The sequence below is a fragment of the Myxine glutinosa genome, chromosome 14, assembly GCF_964187855.1.
Source record: "Myxine glutinosa chromosome 14, kmMyxGlut1.1, whole genome shotgun sequence".
In the NCBI taxonomy this organism is placed as follows: domain Eukaryota; kingdom Metazoa; phylum Chordata; class Myxini; order Myxiniformes; family Myxinidae; genus Myxine; species Myxine glutinosa.
In genome coordinates, this window is record NC_136274.1 from 86,216,027 (window position 1) to 86,235,791 (window position 19,765).

Genomic DNA, 19,765 nt, shown 5'->3' on the forward strand with positions numbered 1-19,765 from the left:
ACCCTCTCCCTCTCCAAACTGCCACGCCTAACCCTCTCCCTCTGCAAACTGCCACCCCTAACCCTCTCCCTCTGCAAACTTCCCACCCCTAACCCTCTCCCTCTCCAAACTGCCACGCCTAACCCTCTCCCTCTCCCTCTGCAAACTGCCACCCCTAACCCTCTCCTGCTCCAAACTGCCACCCCTAACCCTCTCCCTCTCCAAACTGCCACCCCGACCCCTCTCCCTCTCCAAACTGCCACCCCTGCCCCTCTCCCTCTCCAAACTGCCACCCCGACCCCTCTCCCTCTCCAAACTGCCACCCCTACCCCTCTCCCTCTCTCTCATCTAAGGCTCTGCATCCTGAGGGGTATTAGTATTACACAATAATCACGTCCCTGCACCGAGGCGTCATTCAACATGACAAGATTATCTTAAATAGAATTGTCGGGTTAGATTTGTTGTGGGAAGGGAAAAGTTAGCTTCATGGGAGGAGGAGTTAACCTCATTGTGGGGTTGGAGGTGCAGCAGTGTTATTTTTATGGAGGGGGGAGGAGGGTTAGCCTTGTGAGGGAGGGGAGGGGCAGGAGGGTTAGCTTTATCGGGGGGAGGAGGTTAGCCTTGTGAGGGAGGGGAGGGTTAGCTTTATCGGGGGGAGGAGGTTAGCCTTGTGAGGGAGGGGAGGGCAGGAGGGTTAGCTTTATCGGGTGAACGAAGTTAGCCTTGTGAGTGAGGGGAGGGGCAGGAGGGTTAGCTTTATCGGGGGGAGGAGGTTAGCCTTGTGAGGGAGGAGAGGGCAGGAGGGTTAGCTTTATCGGGTGAACGAAGTTAGCCTAATCGTGGAGGTAGGTTATCCTCGCTGTTGAAGTCAGTCTCGTTGAGACGCAGAGGTTAGCTTTATCTGGGGCGAGGAAGGGGGGGAAGGTTACCTTCGGGAGCGGGGGAGCGAGTTTCTGGTGGGAAAGGTACATTTTCAGGTTCAGATACGATTAATGAGACTATGTGGGTGAAAATAAACAAGGTGTGGATGAGGTTCCTTGCGAGGTTCAATAACGTGGTGTGAATCGTTAACATGAACCGTTTAATGGTTGTTAATGTTAGTGACGAACGTGTAACACACAACGCACTGTCTGAGGTTTGCGCCAAAATGCGTCCAACGATGTCTCGCACGGAGTTCACAATGGTCTCGGGGCTCGTCCCGGAGGTCATGGACCCACTGTAGTCCTCGAAGGGGTTCGGGAACCGCCTGCCTCGGCGCAGCATCTCGTCTGCTCGTCAATAGACAATACCTCACCTGTGCTTTTGCTAATGGCGCCAACAAGAACAATTCTCTTCAGGATTCTTCTTCCTCTTCATCACGTACATGTGATTCGTTCGCGAGATCTCTTCCCTCCCTCTTCTTCTTCTTCTTCTATAAGGTCACAGTCACTTCACAGCCTCGCCTTTGTCCAGCTGACAAGTGGTTTCCTCCATTCGGCCGTGACGGGGATTCCTCCACTAGAGCGTGACGGGGATTCCTCCACTAGAGCGTGACGGGGATTCCTCCACTTGACCGTGACGGGGATTCCTACACTAGAGCGTGACGGGGATTCCTCCACTAGAGCGTGACGGGGATTCCTCCACTAGAGCGTGACGGGGATTCCTCCACTTGACCGTGACGGGGATTCCTACACTAGAGCGTGACGGGGATTCCTCCACTCGGCCGTAACGGGGATTCCTACACTCGACCATGACGGGGATTCATCCACTCGACCGTAACGGAGATTCCTACACTAGAGCGTTCGGGGATTCCTCCACTCGACCGTGACGGGGACTCCTCCACTCAATCATGACGGGGATTCCTACACGAGAGCATGACGAGGATTCTTCCACTCGACCGTAACGGGGATTCCTACACTAGAGCGTTCGGGGATTCCTCCACTCGACCGTGACGGGGACTCCTCCACTCAATCATGACGGGGATTCCTACACTAGAGCATGACGAGGATTCTTCCATTTAATCATGATGGGCGTCTGGTTAAATCCGTTTCTGGTGTTTGTTCCCCCTCCATCCCCTCCCTTTACCTCAAACGGCCACACAGATGACACCGCACGTGAAAAATCCGAATTCCTCAAGTCTGTGTTTGCCTCAAAATCTTGTGTACCAAATCCGTCTCTCTCCTTTTCAATAATGTTTTCTTTTTTTCTTTTTTTTGCAACACAGTGATGTTCAGGCGCGTGGCGTGTATAGAGCCTACCGGCTCTGAAAACGGCATAAAACTCATAGGGAGAAGAAGAAGAACATTCAGCATTCGACTAAACCGGAAGTGTCGTGCCTCTGCTTCCGTTGCGTCATTAAATTCAAATGAGTGACCTGAACGAGTTCGCAGGGTTGGTTTTCTTTCTGGTGTTTCAAGTGAACGAATCGGCGGCAAATTGTGTCCAATATAATTAAAAGTAAGAAAAGAAATTACGATTAGAGGTGAGTTGGTAAAATTCAGTTCTTTTCCTGTGTAAATGTAAATCCTCCACTTAGATGGGGGAGACGAGGGGTTACAACAAGGAGTTAGAACAAGGGGAGGGGAGACGAGATGGGGGGGGGGGGGGAGTGGAGGTGGTAGAGGGAGGGGAGGTGGTGGTGGGGGGAGGGGAGGGGAGGGGAGACTAAATGGGGGGGAGGGGAGACTAAATGGGGGGGGGGGGGGAGACGAGGTAGGGAGGGGAGAAGAGATGGGGAGGCGAGATGAGGTGGTGGGGGCAGGGGAGACGAGATTGGGGGGGGGGGGGGGTGGAGTAAGAGAGCAGGCAAGGTAGGTGGCAGAAGGGTTTATATAAATGGTGTGTTTAGGTGATGCTGGTTTGGGTTTATATAAATGGTGTGTTGAGGTGATGGCAGTAGGTAAAGGGGTCTTAAAGTGTTTTTCAGGTCTTCAGGGTCTTTGGGGTCAGAATGGTCTTCAAAGTCTGAAGGAAGGGTCTGGGGTGTTAAGGGTTTTTGAGGTCTTAAATAGTGTTCGGGATCTTAATGGGTCTTCAGTGTCTTAAAGGCATTAATGGGTCTTTAGGGGTCTTCAAGGGTCTTTGGGGTCCAAAGGGTCTTTGGGATATTCAGCGTTTTAAATGGTCTTGAGGGTGTTTCAGGTCTTAATGGTGTTATGGGTCTTTAGGATCTTCGGGGTCATAAGGGGTCGAATCTCACAAGCATGTAAAAAGTCTGCTCTCAAGCATGTAATCTAATCTCTCAAGCATATAAAAAGTCTTCTCTCAAGCATGTAAAAAGTCTTCTCTCAAGCATGTAAAAAGTCTTCTCTCAAGCATGTAAAAAGTCTTCTCTCAAGCATGTAAAAAGTCTTCTCTCAAGCATGTAAAAAGTCTTCTCTCAAGCATGTAAAAAGTCTTTTCTCAAGCATGTAAAAAGTCTTCTCTCAAGCATGTAATCTATTCTCCCAAGCATGTAATCTAATCTCCCAAGCATGTAAAAAGTCTGCTCTCAAGCATGTAATCTCATCTCTCAAGCATGTAAAAAGTCTTCTCTCAAGCATGTAAAAAGTCTTCTCTGAAGCATGTAAAAAGTCTTTTCTCAAGCATGTAAAAAGTCTTCTCTCAAGCATGTAATCTATTCTCCCAAGCATGTAATCTAATCTCCCAAGCATGTAAAAAGTCTGCTCTCAAGCATGTAATCTAATCTCTCAAGCATGTAATCTAATCTCTCAAGCATGTAATCTAATCTCTCAAGCATGTAAAAAGTCTTCTCTGAAGCATGTAAAAGGTCTTTTCTCAAGCATGTAAAAAGTCTTCTCTCAAGCATGTAATCTATTCTCCCAAGCATGTAATCTAATCTCCCAAGCATGTAAAAAGTCTGCTCTCAAGCATGTAATCTAATCTCTCAAGCATGTAAAAAGTCTTCTCAAGCATGTAATCTATTCTCCCAAGCATGTAATCTAATCTCCCAAGCATGTAAAAAGTCTGCTCTCAAGCATGTAATCTAATCTCTCAAGCATGTAAAAAGTCTTCTCTCAAGCATGTAAAAAGTATTTTCTCAAGCATGTAAAAAGTCTGCTCTCAAGCATGTAATCTATTCTCCCAAGCATGTAATCTAATCTCCCAAGCATGTAAAAAGTCTGCTCTCAAGCATGTAATCTATTCTCCCAAGCATGTAATCTAATCTCCCAAGCATGTAAAAAGTCTGCTCTCAAGCATGTAATCTAATCTCTCAAGCATGTAAAAAGTTTTCTCTCAAGCATGTAATCTATTCTCCCAAGCATGTAATCTAATCTCTCAAGCATATAAAAAGTATTTTCTCAAGCATGTAAAAAGTCTTCTCCCAACCATGTAAAAAGTCTTCTCCCAAGCATGTAATCTAATCTCCCAAGCATGTAAAAAGTCTTCTCCCAAGCATGTAAAAAGTCTTCTCCCAAGCATGTAAAAAGTCTTCTCCCAAGCATGTAAAAAGTCTTCTCCCAAGCATGTAAAAAGTCTTCTCTCAAGCATGTAAAAAGTCTTCTCTCAAGAATGTAATCTAATCTCCCAAGCATGTAATTTAATCTCCCAACCATGTAAAAAGTCTTCTCTTAAGAATGTAATCTAATCTCCCAAGCATGTAATCTAATCTCCCAAGCATGTAATTTAATCTCCCAACCATGTAAAAAGTCTTCTCTCAAGAATGTAATCTAATCTCCCAAGCATGTAATCTAATCTCCCAAGCATGTAATTTAATCTCCCAACCATGTAAAATGTCTTCTCCCAAGCATGTAATCTAATCTCCCAAGCATGTAAAAATTCCTCTCCCAAGCATGTAATCTAATCTCCCAAGCATGTAAAAAGTCTTCTCCCAAGCATGTAATCTAATCTCCCAAGCATGTAAAAAGTCTTCTCCCAAGCATGTAAAAAGTCTTCTCCCAAGCATGTAAAAAGTCTTCTCCCAAGCATGTAAAAAGTCTTCTCCCAAGCATGTAAAAAGTCTTCTCCCAACCATGTAAAATGTCTTCTCCCAAGCATGTAATCTAATCTCCCAAGCATGTAAAAAGTCCTCTCCCAAGAATGTAATTTAATCTCCCAACCATGTAAAAAGTCTTCTCCCAAGCATGTAAAAAGTCTTCTCCCAAGCATGTAAAAAGTCTTCTCCCAACCATGTAAAATGTCTTCTCCCAAGCATGTAATCTAATCTCCCAAGCATGTAAAAAGTCCTCTCCCAAGAATGTAATCTCATCTCCCAAGCATGTAAAATGTCTTCTCCCAAGCATGTAATGTAATCTCCCAAGCATGTAAAAAGTCTTCTCCCACGCATGTAAAAAGTCTTCTCCCAAGCATGTAGAAAGTCCTCTCCCAAAAATGTAATCTAATCTCCCAAGCATGTAAAAAGTCTTCTCTCAAGCATGAAATCTAATCTCCCAAGCATGTAAAAAGTCTTCTCCCAAGCATCTAAAAAGTCTTCTCAAGCATGTAATCTAATCTCCCAAGCATGTAAAATGTCTTCTCTCAAGAATGTAATCTAATCTCCCAAGCATGTAAAAAGTCTTCTCCCAAGCATGTAAAAAGTCTTCTCAAGCATGTAATCTAATCTCCCAAGCATGTAATTTAATCTCCCAACCATATAAAAAGTCCTCTCCTCTCCCATCCTCACTCTCCTCTCTTCTCTCTCTCCTCTCACTCTTCACTCTCCTCCCCTCCTCACTCCCCTCTCGCCTCACTCCCCTCTCTCCTCACTCGCCTCTCTCCTCACTCTCCTCTCTCCTCACTCCCCTCTCTCCTCACTCTCCTCTCTCCTCACTCGCCTCTCTCGTCACCCTCCCCGCTCCTCACCCTCCCCACTCCTCACTCCCCTCTCTCCTCCCTCCTCGCTCACCTCCCTCCTCCCTCGCCTCCCTCGCCTCACTCTCCTCTCTCCGCACTTTCCTCTCTCTGCACTTTCCTCTCTCCGCACTCTCCTCTCACCTCACTCTCCTCTCTCCTCTCTCCTCACTCTCCTCACTCTCCTCTCTCCTCACTCCCCTCTCTCCTCACTCTCCTCTCTCCCCACTCTCCTCCCTCCTCCCTCTCTTCTCCCTCCTCCCTCTCTTCTCCCTCCTCACTCTCCTCTCCTCACCCTCCCCTCTCCTCACCCTCCCCTCTCCTCACCCTCCCCTCTCCTCACCCTCCCCTCTCCTCATCCTCCCTGCTCCTCACCCTCCCCACTCCTCACTCCCCTCTCTCCTCCCTCCTCGCTCGCCTCCCTCCTCCCTCGCCTCTCTCCTCACTCTCCTCTCTCCGCACTTTCCTCTCTCCGCACTTTCCTCTCTCTGCACTCTCCTCTCACCTCACTCTCCTCTCTCTCCTCACTCTCCTCTCTCCTCACTCTCCTCTCTCTCCTCCCTCCTCCCTCTCTTCTCCCTCCTCACTCTCCTCTCCTCAGTCTCCTCTCTCGTCACCCTCCTCTCTCGTCACCCTCCTCTCTCCTCACCCTCCTCTCTCCATGCTCCCTACTCCTCACTCTCCTCCCTCCTCACTCTCCTCGCTCGTCACCCTCCTCTCTCCTCTCTCCTCACTCTCCTCGCTCGTCACTCTCCTCTCTCCTCTCTCCTCACTCTCCTCTCTCCTCACCCTCCTCACTCTCCTCTTTCCTCACTCTCCTCCCTCCTCACTCTCTTCTCCCTCCTCGCTCACCTCTTCCCTCCTCACTCTCCTCCCCTCACTCTCCTCTCTAACCTCTCCCATCACTCCTCCTCTACTTCCTTCCTCACTCCTCTCCATTCCTCATTCCTCTCCTCCCAGTTATCATCCTGCTATTTCAGTTTATTATATAACGTGAGTTCATAGTTCTTCGATTGATTACAACTCCCGGTTTTCATGATCTGTGATGGGATTTTCCTTGCATATCCAGCAGCTCTTGCGAAAAATTCTAATGGTTTGTGTATTGATTTACCTATTCTAATTACATGTTTAATTCCAAGCACAGGAGATATCTCATTGTCCCATCAGGTGAATTCACTTGTGGGTCTGTCGTAATTGTCTGATCTGGTCACAAGCTAATGCAAGATGATAAATGCTAATGCAAGAGACAATACCAATACCCCGTCACTGTCTATGGATACAACGTCACACAAGTTCCACAAATGACCAATGCCCTTTGTATGTTCTCCTTTGTATGTAAGTGCACATGACTCACCTTGTGTTGACTGTTAGTCTTTTTCCATGTTGTTGCTCAGAGTGAGACGTGCGATGGAAGGAAAAGATGGAAAGAAGTTAATGCAATCTCCATGCGCATACAAGCGAGTTGGAGGCAAGACCTCTGTGAGTCGCAGTAACAAGGAAAACACACCGTGCCCCAATGTCTTTCTCTGGGACACGAGCGACGATGACGACGACGATGTCTGTGAGTAGTTGCTCTTTTTCACCACAATTTAATGCCTCGTAATTCCTCACATTTCTATTTTATTTCTTACGGTCATTCAATCTGTTATCCCTGGTGTTGGGCTAGCGGCTAGGGTGCCGGCTTAGGATCCTAGGATCCTGGGTTCGAATCTCGGTCGATCGCCGAATTAATGCCAGGGGGGTTGACTCAGCCTGTCATCCTTCCGAGGTCGGCTAATTGAGTACCAGTTCACTGGTAATTCCCTGTTTGTCGTTGAAGGCGGCAAAAAGGGTTGGCGTCAGGAAGGGCATCCGGCCGTAAAACATTGCTTCAAAAAGGGGACCAAAAAACAACAACTACCACGGTCCCCGAAAAGGCCAACCCCCGCTTTGCGGGGAAAAAATGGCCTCTAAACGGTGGTTTTTATTCAATCTGTTATCCCCGAAGAGCTCTGCTGTGTTAAAATAGGCGTTTTTTGAAGGGGTGAGAATGGTTCTCTTTCATATTTCTTGTATCATGAGATTTTTCTGATTGGATGGATAGTGACCTTTTTATTGTGAATATTTCCATCCTCCAATTTTTAATTCTTCAAACAAATTGACAGATATTCGCATTGCTTTTATGCCTCCACTGACGAATTTGCTGGAGACATCATTGTTGTAAATAATCAGATCGACAACAGTGTCTCGGAAAGTGAGTTTAATCAGAATCGAACTCCAGCAATATCTAAAAGAGAATTGGCAATCATAGGATCAATATATGACAAATTGAGCAAGAAAGAGTATCGTATTCAAGCACGCAAGCAAGCGATATGCAAAGTAGTTACCTTACCATTCTAAGCATACATGTGGATAAAGCATGATAAATGTCTCAGGACTGCACTTTACACTTTGGAGCCAAGTTCTTATAGTGGCCACATTGTGGACAGAAACGGTAATGGCGCCTGGGTCGCAACTTGGATACAATTTCACCACATTTCTCCCTGGGTTTAAAACCTCGCGAGCAAGCCGGTTAGCATCAAGCGTATAACTATGATTTGCAGCCGATTACATAAGAGTACCCTAAATCCTGGCATCACATCACGACCAGCCAAAACGATCAGGGCGGCGGATCTCTCGTCCCGTGCGCGTTTGGTACACATCGGGGCTCTCGGTGGCAGCGTCTAGATCGACTCCATCAGGAGTGCTCTCTGTCGCCGGAGACAGGGGTGGCACAATTATACCTGGTGGCTCGGGCGAGTGAGAGGGTGGAATCGGAGGAGAATTCCCCAACACCGGGTTCCCCGAGCAGAGCTCTGTCCAAACGAGATCCCCGCAGGGCGCGAGTTGACGGACCGACACAGTTGACTCGCGTCCATCTGGCAGCTGGACCCGAGCGTGATCAGGATTAGTTTGGAGATATGAACCTTGTCAACGAGAGGGTCGTATTTACTCATGTGCACCGCCCGTTTGAGAAAAGCCGGACCAGGCTGGGCAAGCCACCCAGGCAGAGGGCGCACAGAACCTGTGCGATGCGGGTAGCAAAATAAACGATCGTGAGGAATTTTGTTTGTAGCGGTGCATAGGATCGAGCGGATCGAGTGTAGGGCCCCGTGCACCATCCCCGTCCATTGGTCTGGTCGTAGGCCATGAGTCTTGAGGCCCAAAGAGATGGCCCTCCATGTTGTGCCATTAAAGCGCTTTACGCAACCATTAGCGTGCGGGCTGTACGGAGTGGTATAGCTGGATGCTATATTACGCTGCAACAGGAATGCCCTCACATCCTGCGACAAGAACACGCACCTCTGTCAGTATGCACATATCCCGGATTCTCAAACATTGAGAACAGATATTGCAGACATCGGATAACCATAGCCGCGGACATATTGCTGCACGGGAAGGTGAAAGGGAATCTGGAATACGCGTCCACAATTGTGAGGAGGTAACGAGAGGTACCGGAGGCTGGTAGAGGTCCTTTGAAGTCCATCGCCAACCTGTCCCATGGTTTAGTAGCCTGAATCAACGTCCCCATGTTTGGTTTATAGAAGTGAGGTTTGAGTTCAGCTCAAACAGGGCAAGTGCGGCACAGACGACGAACATCCTCGACAGAGTAGGGCAAATTACGACTTCGCACGAACTGAGCCAGGCGAGTCACCCCGGGGTGACACAAGGTTTCATGAAGAACGTGCAAATCCTCGGTGGAGGTTAAACTCGCACAAACATCTGGTCGGGATAAAGCGTCTGCTCCGTGATTCTCCCGCCCTGGGCGGTACGTGATACCGAAGCTGTAAACAGCGAGCTCTATGCGCCAGCGAGTGATTTTCTCATTCTTAATGCGCTGGGCATGCCGTGTGTCGTACATGAACGCAACACTCTGTTGATCGGTGATGACATCAAAACGTTTGCCTAGCAAATAAGGTCTCCACCGACGGATCGACTCGACAATTGCGTAGGCTTCTTTCTCGACAGAAGAGTGATGCCTCTCAGCGGAGGATAACGTCCTCGAGAAGAAGGCCACAGGCTTCCCCCCTTGAGAGAGCGTGGCAGCGATCGCGTGATCCGACGCGTCACTTTCAAGTACAAAGGGAACGTTATCGTCGAGAGAAGACACATCAGCGCCAGCTATGTCTGACTTCAGTCCCTGGAAGGCGACCTTGGCAGCATAAGGCAGAGGGAATTTTTTACAATCAACGAGGGGACGGAGCTTCTCGGAGTAATTTTTGACCCACTTTGAATAATGTGCAAACAGCCCGAGAGCACGCTTCAAAGAAGCACGATCATGCGACGGTGCCATGTCGAGCAAAGGGCGCAGGCGTTCCTTGTCAGTGTTATGGTTTCTTGGGTCACCGTATACCCCAGGAGATCTATCGTCCTTGAGGAATATCGACATTTGTCCTCGTTAAGAGTCAGACTGTACTTTCGCGTGACCTGGAGAAAGCGCTGCAAATTAGCGTCATGGTGAGCCTCATCAGTGATCATAGCCGCAGACTGTCAGATTATCCAAATAAACGAAAACATCTGTTAATCGTTCTTTGGCAATTATGTCGTCAATGGCCCTTTGAAAGCTTATCCAAATAAACGAAAACATCTGTTAATCGTTCTTTGGCAATTATGTCATCAATGGCCCTTTGAAAGCAAGTGACTCCATTTGTAATGCTGAAGGGCAAACGCGTGAATTGATACAGCCTCTGACCTGATTCAAAAGCTGTATAGATTTTGTCAGCCTCCGCTATTGGAATTTGATGATACGCACTTCGGAGATCGAGAGTACTATACACTGAATATTGGGGGACCTACCAAAACAAAGAATCCAATCCCGGAATAAACCGGAATAGGCATCAAGATGGCATCAAGACGGCATCAAGATGGAAACCCGGAATAGGCATCAAGATGCCTAAATCTATTTATGGTTTGTGAATAATTGATTACCATGCGCTTGCGATGATTTTTGGACTGGACAACCAACACCTGCGCACGCCAAAGAGATCGGCTGGGCTCGATTATGCCTTCGCGGAGGAGTCTGCTAGTCTCCTCGGAAATGAATTGTGCATCAGCCCAGGAGTAGCGCCGGGATCTGATCGCGGCCGGGGCGCTATCCGTAGTTAGGTTCGGGAATGAGGTCATAGGTTCAATAGACATCCCTGCTAGGGCAGAGACTGAGATCGTGGCATATTCCCCGAATGTCATTTCTAAGCGGCTGTAGCGTTCGAGAAAATCGTGCCCCAATAGGACTTCGGCGCAAAGAGTAGGCAACACCATTAAACGAACATCAGGATACATTGTACCATTTTTCACTAGCTTTACGCGACATTCACCCTTAGTGCGCATCCATAAAGATTGCGATGCCATGAAGATCCGGCGCGATCTGCCCAGGATCGGCCATCCGTGACGGCGGACGAGGCCCAGATCCACGTAGCTTTCAGTCGATCCCGTGTCAACCAAGGCTCCGGCAGTCTGTCCTTCAATCAGGACTGTTACGACGGCTCTGGACAACCCATGAGGTCCGGGCTGCGCCGGGGTAGCCAGGGGTGGTGCGCGTGCCATATGTGTCAAATTGATGCCGGCCACTGTTGGTCGGGGACGCCGCCCACGCCCCGATCGACATACTTTTGCAAAATGGCCTCTCCGGCCACAAGTATGACAAGTCACTTCGCGGGCCGGGCACGCGGAGCGGGGATGATTTATATTGCCGCAGAAGTCGCACTTAGTGTTGCTCCCGGCCGAGGTAGTCACGGCGAGGCTCGTACCTTCGGCTCCGAGTGCCTCCGCCATCTCGGGCAGCGAGTCGGGAGCGGCGCACTTCGCAGCAACCTCGGTCTCCGAGCGTCGCTCTTCAGTGAGCCCCGCGGTAACGTAGGGCCGTCCGTATACTTCCGATTGTGCCTGAGCTTCATGAAGCACAAGAGCTTGATCGAGTGCCTGCTTCATCGTCAGGTTCGGCTTTTCCAGCAGACGTTGCCGGATGCTTGAAGAGTAGATTCCAGAAATGAATGCATCGCGCATCAAATCGTCGCACATTTGCTCATGGGTTCTGACCTCATGAGCACATTCTTTGCCAAGACAGCGCAATTCTTGGGCAAAATGAGTGAGGGATTCCGAAGCGTCCTGCTTCCTCGTGGTGAGCTGGTACCGCGTATGAATGACATTCCGCGGCTTGATATAGATGGCGCGCAGCTCCGCCATGGCGAGGTCGAACGTCTCGCAATGGGATATGTAGTCGTGGACGACGTAGGTTAAATGGGAGTTAAGCACCGCGCGCTTCACCTCGTCTGTGATGTCGGTATGCCCTTGCAGGTAGCTGGTCAGCAGACTGAGCCAATGCTTGAGCTGGCTTGGAGCTTCCGCAGTTTGTGGGTCCGCTCCGAACGTGGGCAGTTGTAAGAGCTTGTGAGTCATGTTGATCTTCAAATGAAGGTAGTAGATTCGATTCTGATTCAGTGTTGTAAATAATTAGATCCACAACAGTGTCTCGGAAAGTGAGTTTAATCAGAATCGAACTCCAGCAATATCGAAGAGAGAATTGGCAATCATCAGATCAATATATGGCAAACGTATGAGCAAGAAAGAGTATCATATTCAAGCACGCAAGCAAGCGATATGCAAAGTAGTTCCCTTACCATTCTAAGCATACACGTGGATAAAGCATGATAAATGTCTCAGGACTGCGCTTCACACTTTGGAGCCAAGTTCTTATAGTGGCCACGTAGTGGATAGAAGTGGTAATGGCGCCTGGGTATTTTTGTTTTTTTTCGGTACTTTTCGCTAACTTCGATACAATTTCACCACGATCATGCTTGTGGGTGTCCGTGAGTCAGTGATAGGTTTTTGTTACCGCAATACCTTAGGAATGGCAGAAGGGATCCAAGTCAAACTTGGTACTGGTATTGTAATGATGCAAAGATGAACTTTTGGGGTCAAGAGGTCAAAGGTCCCGTTAGGTAAAAATTCTGTTGCTACGCTAATTTGTGAACCATTGATGGGATTTTGACCATGTGGCGAAACTGCAACTGCCAACTTTTTATGTTGGTTAACCCTGCACGGAGGGTAGGATCTCGCCGTAATTCGTTTTTGTTCTTGCCACATAGATTAGCCATTTCAGTATAGATTGGTATTCCCATCAGAGAAGCAACAGGTTTTATATGCTAGCGTATAATTATGTAATGTGGACAGAGGTATGTCAGTCGACGTCGTGATGTCAAACAGTGCCATTCTTGTTCCAGGTGACTCATATTTTTGCCCTTATAGTGATGTGAACGGGGAGGAACAGGCCAAAATGTGTGGGGGAAGGGAGGGTGAAGGGGGAGTGTGAGAGGGGAGTGGATATATGGATAAGTGGGTTGAGTGTGAGGAAGGATCAAGTCAGGTGGGGATGGAGGGGAGGTGTGAGGTAGAGGGGAAGAGGAGCCAAGTTTGTCGAGTGAGAAAATGTAAGGAGCGAGTGGAGAAGGCATTGTGTGTGTGTGTGTGTGTGTGTGTGTGTGTGTGTGTGTGTGTGTGTGTGTGTGTGTGTGTGTGTGTGTGTGTGTGTGTGTGTGTGTGTTTTTTTGTTTTCACGCAGGATGGTGACAATAGACAAAGGTGATAGGTCCACCAGGTCAGCCCAGGCAGTGCTGCGAATTGATTACCAGAATGTCCCAAACTGATTAGGATGGTACTAGTTCTGCCAGGCAGAAGTTCATTAACGAGGTCCTTCTAGGACTCTAGGTAGTTTTAATGTGGGATCAATGGAGGGGAGAGGAGTCGAGGTGATGGAGATGATGCAGATGATGCAGAGGAAGAGGTTGGAAGTGTTGTGTGTTCAGGAGACCAGATGGAAGGGGGACAGGGTGAGGAGGTTGGTCGAGAGGGTATTAGCTGTTGCATACAGGCGTTGGCTTGGCCTGGTGTTGGCATAGCGGTTAGGGTGCCGGCTTGGGATCCCAGGATCCTGGGTTCGAATCCCGATCGATCACTGAATTAATGCCAGGGGGGTTGACTCAGCCTGTCATCCTTCCGAGGTCGGCAAATTGAGTACCAGCTTGCTGGGATGAATGATCACGGTGTGTACCCTGATTTAGAATAGGTACAGTCATGTGAAAAAGTAAGTACACCCCATGTAAAGTTTTGACTTTTTCAACATATTTCAACATACAGCTATTTGATCTTCATTTCAACAATATTGAAAGGTAAAGGTGATATAATATAACAAATATCATGAAACATTTACATTTTGTAGTCCATTGTAGAATCTAAATAAACATAAATGCAAATTTCACATGTGGAAAAAGTAAGTACACCCTTGGCTCTAATAGGTGGTATTGCCCCCTTTGGCAGAAACAACCTCAAGTTCGCGTTTCTCATAACTGTCTACGAGTCTCTGACATCGACTGGGAGAAATTTTTGCCCACTCCTCCATGCAGAATTATTTCAGCTGTGCGGTGTTTGAGGGGTTTCTTGCATGCACAGCTCGTTTCAAATCCCCCCCACAACATCGCGATGGGATTTAGATCCGGGCTTTGACTTGGCCATTCCAGAACCCTCCATTTCTTTCTTTTCAGCCATTCCTTGGTGGATTTACTGGTATATTTAGGGGCATTGTCATGTTGCAAGGTCTACCTTCGCTTAATCTTCAACTTTCTGACAGATGGCCTCACATTATCCTCAAGCACCCTCTGGAACAATGAAGAATTCATAGTGGATTATATGATGGTGAGCTGCAAAGGCCCTGATGCAGCAAAGCTGCCCCAAACCATAATATTTCCACCACCATGCTTTACAGTTGGTATCAGGTTCTTGTGGTCAAATGCTGTCTTTGGTTTTTGCCAAACATGTCTTCTGGTACTGTGGCCAAATAGCTCTACCTTTGACTCATCTGTCCAGAGCACATTGTTCCAGAAGTGCTGGTCTTTGCCTAGGTGTTCACTGGCAAACTTTAGTCTTGCCCTGATGTTCTCTCTGAGCAGCAAAGGTTTCCTCCTGGCACACCTCCCATGTAGATCAAATTTGTGCAGCCTCTTTTTAATGGTACACTCATGCACTTTGACATCAACAGTGGCAAGAGCTACCTGTAGGTCCCGTGATGACATTTCGGGGTTCTTAGGGACTTCCTTCAGCATCTTGTGGTCTGCTCTCGGGCTGAACTTGCTGGGGCGGCCTGGCCTGAACAAGTAGGCAGTTGTTTGGAATCTTCTCCACTTGTAGATGATCTTCCGGACAGTCGAATGATTGATTTCAAATTGTTTGGAGATCTTTTTAAATCCCTTCCCAGACGCGTAGGCATCTATAACCTTCTTTCTGAAGGCCTCAGAGAGCTCTTTTGATCGAGGCTAGTGATGCCGCACACTTCAACAAAGAGCAAATCAAACTAAATGTCTGAGGTTTAAATAAGACAGGTTCCTCCAAGATCCTCTCTAACAATGTTCTAATCATTTGCACTTGAGCTGGTGCACCTGATTCTAATTTTCAGTATTTGAAGAAGTGATAAATGTAGGGGTGTACTTACTTTTTCCACATGCAAAATTTGCATTTATGTTTATTTAAATTATACAATGGACTACAAAATGTAAATGTTTCATGATATCTGTATTATAATAGCCGTAGATGATTCTGTCTGTCTGTCTGTCTGTCTGTTGAGCGTCTGTCCGGGGTGTGGCTTACTCGGTTTGCAGAGTAGCTCCACCCATAGCTCCACCCATTCTGGGAGAGCCTTCACTTCATATAAACAAATATCCACCATTTTATTAACTCGCATAGCTTTGAGGCCTGTTTTGTAGGCCCGTGGTGTCTTGCTCTCTCTCCCAGTTTTATTTCAATCAAATTCGATATATCATTTCATTTTTCACAGTCGCTAACATAGTTTTAGACTCGGTTGAAAAAAAACGGGAAGAAAATCCGATGAAAGTTGCCGTTTATAGAACGAAATGAATTCTCAAACGCCTGTAACTTCAAGGCCATTGAGTCTCTCTCACGCCTTTATCTCCAATCTAACTCACCATATGATTTCATTTTTATCGATGGTTTTGGACTCGGTGTCAGCAACGTGGGAAAATGCAGAGATATATTTTAAAAAATACACCATATCACCGCCCACCGCCCAACCGCCAACAACCGCCCAATATGTATCATACACCGCCCAACATGTATCATACACCGCCCAACATGACAGACGGCAACATGTCGACATTATCGCTTTTTCTTTAAACCGAGTGAACCGAGCCGAACCGAATAAACCGAGTGAATTCACCGTTTACTTTTGATGACAGTCGTCACAAAACGACATATATTTCTTCGTTTTTATTTCATTCAACATTATTAGCCGGAAGTAAAATATGGTTCAGGAAATTACCGAGAGATATTTCTTCGTTTCTTTATTTATTAGTTATTTGCGCATACACTTTAAATAGGTTTATTTGAAATCTTTAATTTTCACAATGTAATATATTTGTCATTTGATGATGACGAGACACTTCCTCTTGACTCGTGACAATTCATGCGTTGCGTGGAAACTTCCATTTCAAAAATGAATGACACAGTCGATGAAGAACGACTCGGTGTCAGCAACGCAGGAAAATGCAGAGATATATTTTAAAAAATACACCATATCACCGCCCAACAGCCAACAAGTATCATACACCGCCCAACATGACACAGACCGCAACATGTCGACATTATCGCTTTTTCTTTAAACAGAGTGAACCGAGCCGAACCGAATACACCGAGTGAATTCACCGAGCGAATTTCATCCAATTCCACCGAGTTTCATGAAACCGAGAGATATTTCTTCGTTTTTATTTTATTAGTTACCAGCAGAAGTACCCAGCGTTGCCGGGCGGGGGAGGGGGGAAGGGCACGTACACTTTAAACATGTATATACATGTGGGATGTGGGATATATACATGTGGGACATGTGTACGTGTGTGTGTGTACGTGTGTGTGTGTGTGTGTGCGTGTGTGTGTGTGTGCGCGTGTGCATATGTGTGTGTGTGTGTGTATATATATGTGTGTGTATGTGTATGTAGGCTAACCCCTGCTCTAGCAGGGAAAATGGCCTTAAAATGCATGTTGTTGTTGTATGTGTATATATATATGTCTGTGTGTGTGTGTATGTGTGTATATGTGTCTGTACGTGTGTGTGTGTGTGTGTGTGTGTGTGTGTGTGTGTGTGTGTGTGTGTGTGTGTGTGTGTGTGTGTGTGTGTGTGTATATGTAAACATGGGCCGGTGTGTGTGTAAAGTGTGAGGTGGTATTGGAGAGGAAAATGCAGAGATATTTTTAAAAATCGCACCATGATGATAAACGAAAATACACCGCCTAAAATATCAGTCGACATATATTTAAAATTCGTCACACACATCCATGCCCGTGGGATGGATGTGTGTGACATTTCGACATATTGAGTTAGATGCTGCGCCTGCACATTCAGTTATATAAAATGGTTATTGGCAATTGATCACATCCACAAATGATGTAATCCACACAATTTATGTACTTTACATAACGTTAATAGGAATACATGCCCGTGTAGATGGGAATGACATATAATTCACCGAAAACGTTGAAGCAACCGCATAATATTACGGTGATGTTTAACTCTGAGTGAGAATAGCTCTAAATTTAAAAAACTTTCTTCTGATATTTGTGATTTATTTCAGACAAACTGTATATATATATATATATATATATATATATATAAAACTGTGAGAAATAGTAGAAACTCCACAGTACGAGCAGGGCGTCTCATTTGCATTAAATAAATAATCGGGAGATTCAATCAGACGCGGATGTAGCTTCAGGACGTCGATCTTTAATTTCCGACAAGCTTTCGACCAACAAAGGTCTTCTTCTTAGTCGTCCCCAAGTTCAACGGAAGTATATATATATATGTATATATATATACACATACATACATACATACATACATACATACATACATACATACATACATACATACATACATACATACACACACCCTACTTGTTAGACTGTCGAGTTGTCGAGTAAATTCAAAATATTGTTTTGTTGTATGGCCTCTGTGATCAAACCTCGACATCGGGTACTGAAGAAATGATGAAGAGCTACTTGTCATGTAAAATCCCATTCACTGACTCAGTCGTTTTGGGATAACTCTTGTGTAATTAAAATTATCCACAAACTCATGTCCATTTCCTTTGAAAGCAAATGGTTGGTATCCATGGTCAGAGCATAAATGTGAACACTTGGTTTGCTGTTTTTGGCCATATCATTCTGATAACGAAACCACAACTCGAAATGAAACCAACAGAAACTGAAGTTTTAAAATGCAGTCGAGGAACTTACTTTGGCTGGATTAAAGTAGATTCCCGTGAAACCACGACGTCCTTGCAGCAAAATACAAAGTTGTTGCTTATGATTTCAAAAATGGATTATCTCGCTCTTTCACAGGCAAAATCATAACAACTGCATGACAGCCGCCATCTTGAAATGGAGTGATGCTGTTCGAAGAATAACACGTGTTCAGGAAGGATCTCTGTCACTCCATTGAAGTGGCTCCAGTCTCATAAATGAGATATCCAGGTGTTAATAGAAGTACATGCAAACTTTAACACTGGTTACCACATCAGGAGCATGATTCGTGCCTAAATTGAAACAACTGCTGTATGACTTTCCCTGCAATTCAACAATGTTGAATATCTGGGCCAGTTCCTCCCGCGTCGCACGCAGGTTGATAGTCTCTCTGTCTTTGAGACGCGTCCTCTCTGGTCTCATGCCCGATGCCCTTTACAAACTCTACCCTCCCCCTATAAAATTCTGCTAGGTGCACACACTCTGCCAGTAACCCCCTCCCGGTAAAACTCCCAAACTCTCGGCTGCCTGCTCACCTCCACTCATTTGTTCCTCTTTACTCTCACATGTGGAGCCAACTTCCTTGGTCTATTCATTCCCACTCTTCTTTCCAGGACTTCAAGATGACTGTTGACCATCACAGATCATCCTGCATCCATACTAATCATCTTTTCTACCTTTAATAACCCCAGCCTCACCCCAAAAGGGAGCTTCCAGTTGATGTACTCCCAACTCCTTCACTTCCAGGTCCCAAGACAGCGTCCTACGGCGAGAAAGTTCCTCCCAGACGGCGTCCGCTGGTGAGAAGGCGATGAACAGATGCCAGAAGATGTCGTCCACTGCAGAATTCCCGTCTCAATCGAATGGCTCTTACTTGAATGATCCTAGGACGAGCAACCCATTTGTCGCGATCCCGTCTGTGGAATGTATCCCAGCACGGAATACGGACGTAAATGTCCGGGCTTCAAGTAATCCACGTAGTGAACCAAAAGAGACGCAATAAACACAATTGTGTCTTAATCGGCCTTCTAGGGGTAAGGCACGATTATTTATTGGCTCGATCACAAAAACCATGAAAGGTAACAAAAGGTAATATGCTGCACCAGCCGGCAGGAACTGTCGGCACAGACGCTCCAACAGGACGCAGGTAAGATCACTCGCGGCTCCAATCGACGGGCTCCGGGACTCGGAGGATACCAGGATGGAATACCGCACAAGGCCGCCAGGAACGGTCGGCCAGTAGCTCCAACACGAAGCCGGGAATCACTCGTTCTCTTCTGGAGTCACTCGCTCGTAAAATACAGAACGGTATTCGACCAGCCCAACTCGGCTGTCCGGAGGCTTCAAGGAAAACCCTTTTATGATATTTCCCACTCGGAGCCTTCGAGCCGTGTGCGTCGCATAAGATGGCGACCGCGCTCTCTGACCCCTCCACCAATCACGTGCCGAATCGCCTCCCAATCGCGTGAGGCTCCCAGCAGGTTACGTCACGTTGTGGGCGGGGCACTCATTTGGGTGAGAACAAAGGTGGTTTCACCGGGGTTTTCTCACAGTCCTCCCCCCCTAAGTAAAAACCCCGTCGAATAGACGGCGTTTTTAAAACCAGTATTTGTAGTAGGTGCAAATCACATGGCAAGATGATGGCGGTAATTGCTAACAGGCAATTAACGCAATTAACAATTACTAACACTTATTAACA

The 19,765-nt window shown here is 46.8% G+C and overlaps 2 protein-coding genes across 3 annotated transcripts in view; one reads left to right on the forward strand and one right to left on the reverse strand.

Moving 5' to 3' along the window:
- The window catches only part of LOC144888887 (lanC-like protein 3), a 34,880-nt gene extending 32,788 nt beyond the window's left edge, over nt 1–2,092 (reverse strand). The window contains exon 1 of the mRNA XM_078768546.1: nt 1,107–2,092. Coding sequence (XP_078624672.1) covers nt 1,107–1,242 — 136 coding nt within the window. The 5' untranslated portion in view covers nt 1,243–2,092. The remainder of the gene's footprint in view (nt 1–1,106) is intronic.
- A 211-nt stretch (nt 2,093–2,303) lies between these two features.
- LOC137439991 (germ cell nuclear acidic protein) overlaps nt 2,304–19,765 on the forward strand; it is a 143,840-nt gene continuing 126,378 nt past the window's right edge. The window contains exons 1-2 of one of the 2 annotated variants that reach the window (XM_068136327.2): nt 2,304–2,440; nt 7,143–7,309. In XM_068136327.2, coding sequence (XP_067992428.2) covers nt 7,156–7,309 — 154 coding nt within the window. In that variant the 5' untranslated portion in view covers nt 2,304–2,440; nt 7,143–7,155. The remainder of the gene's footprint in view (nt 2,441–7,142; nt 7,310–19,765) is intronic. The other variant, XM_078768547.1, reaches the window with a different exon arrangement.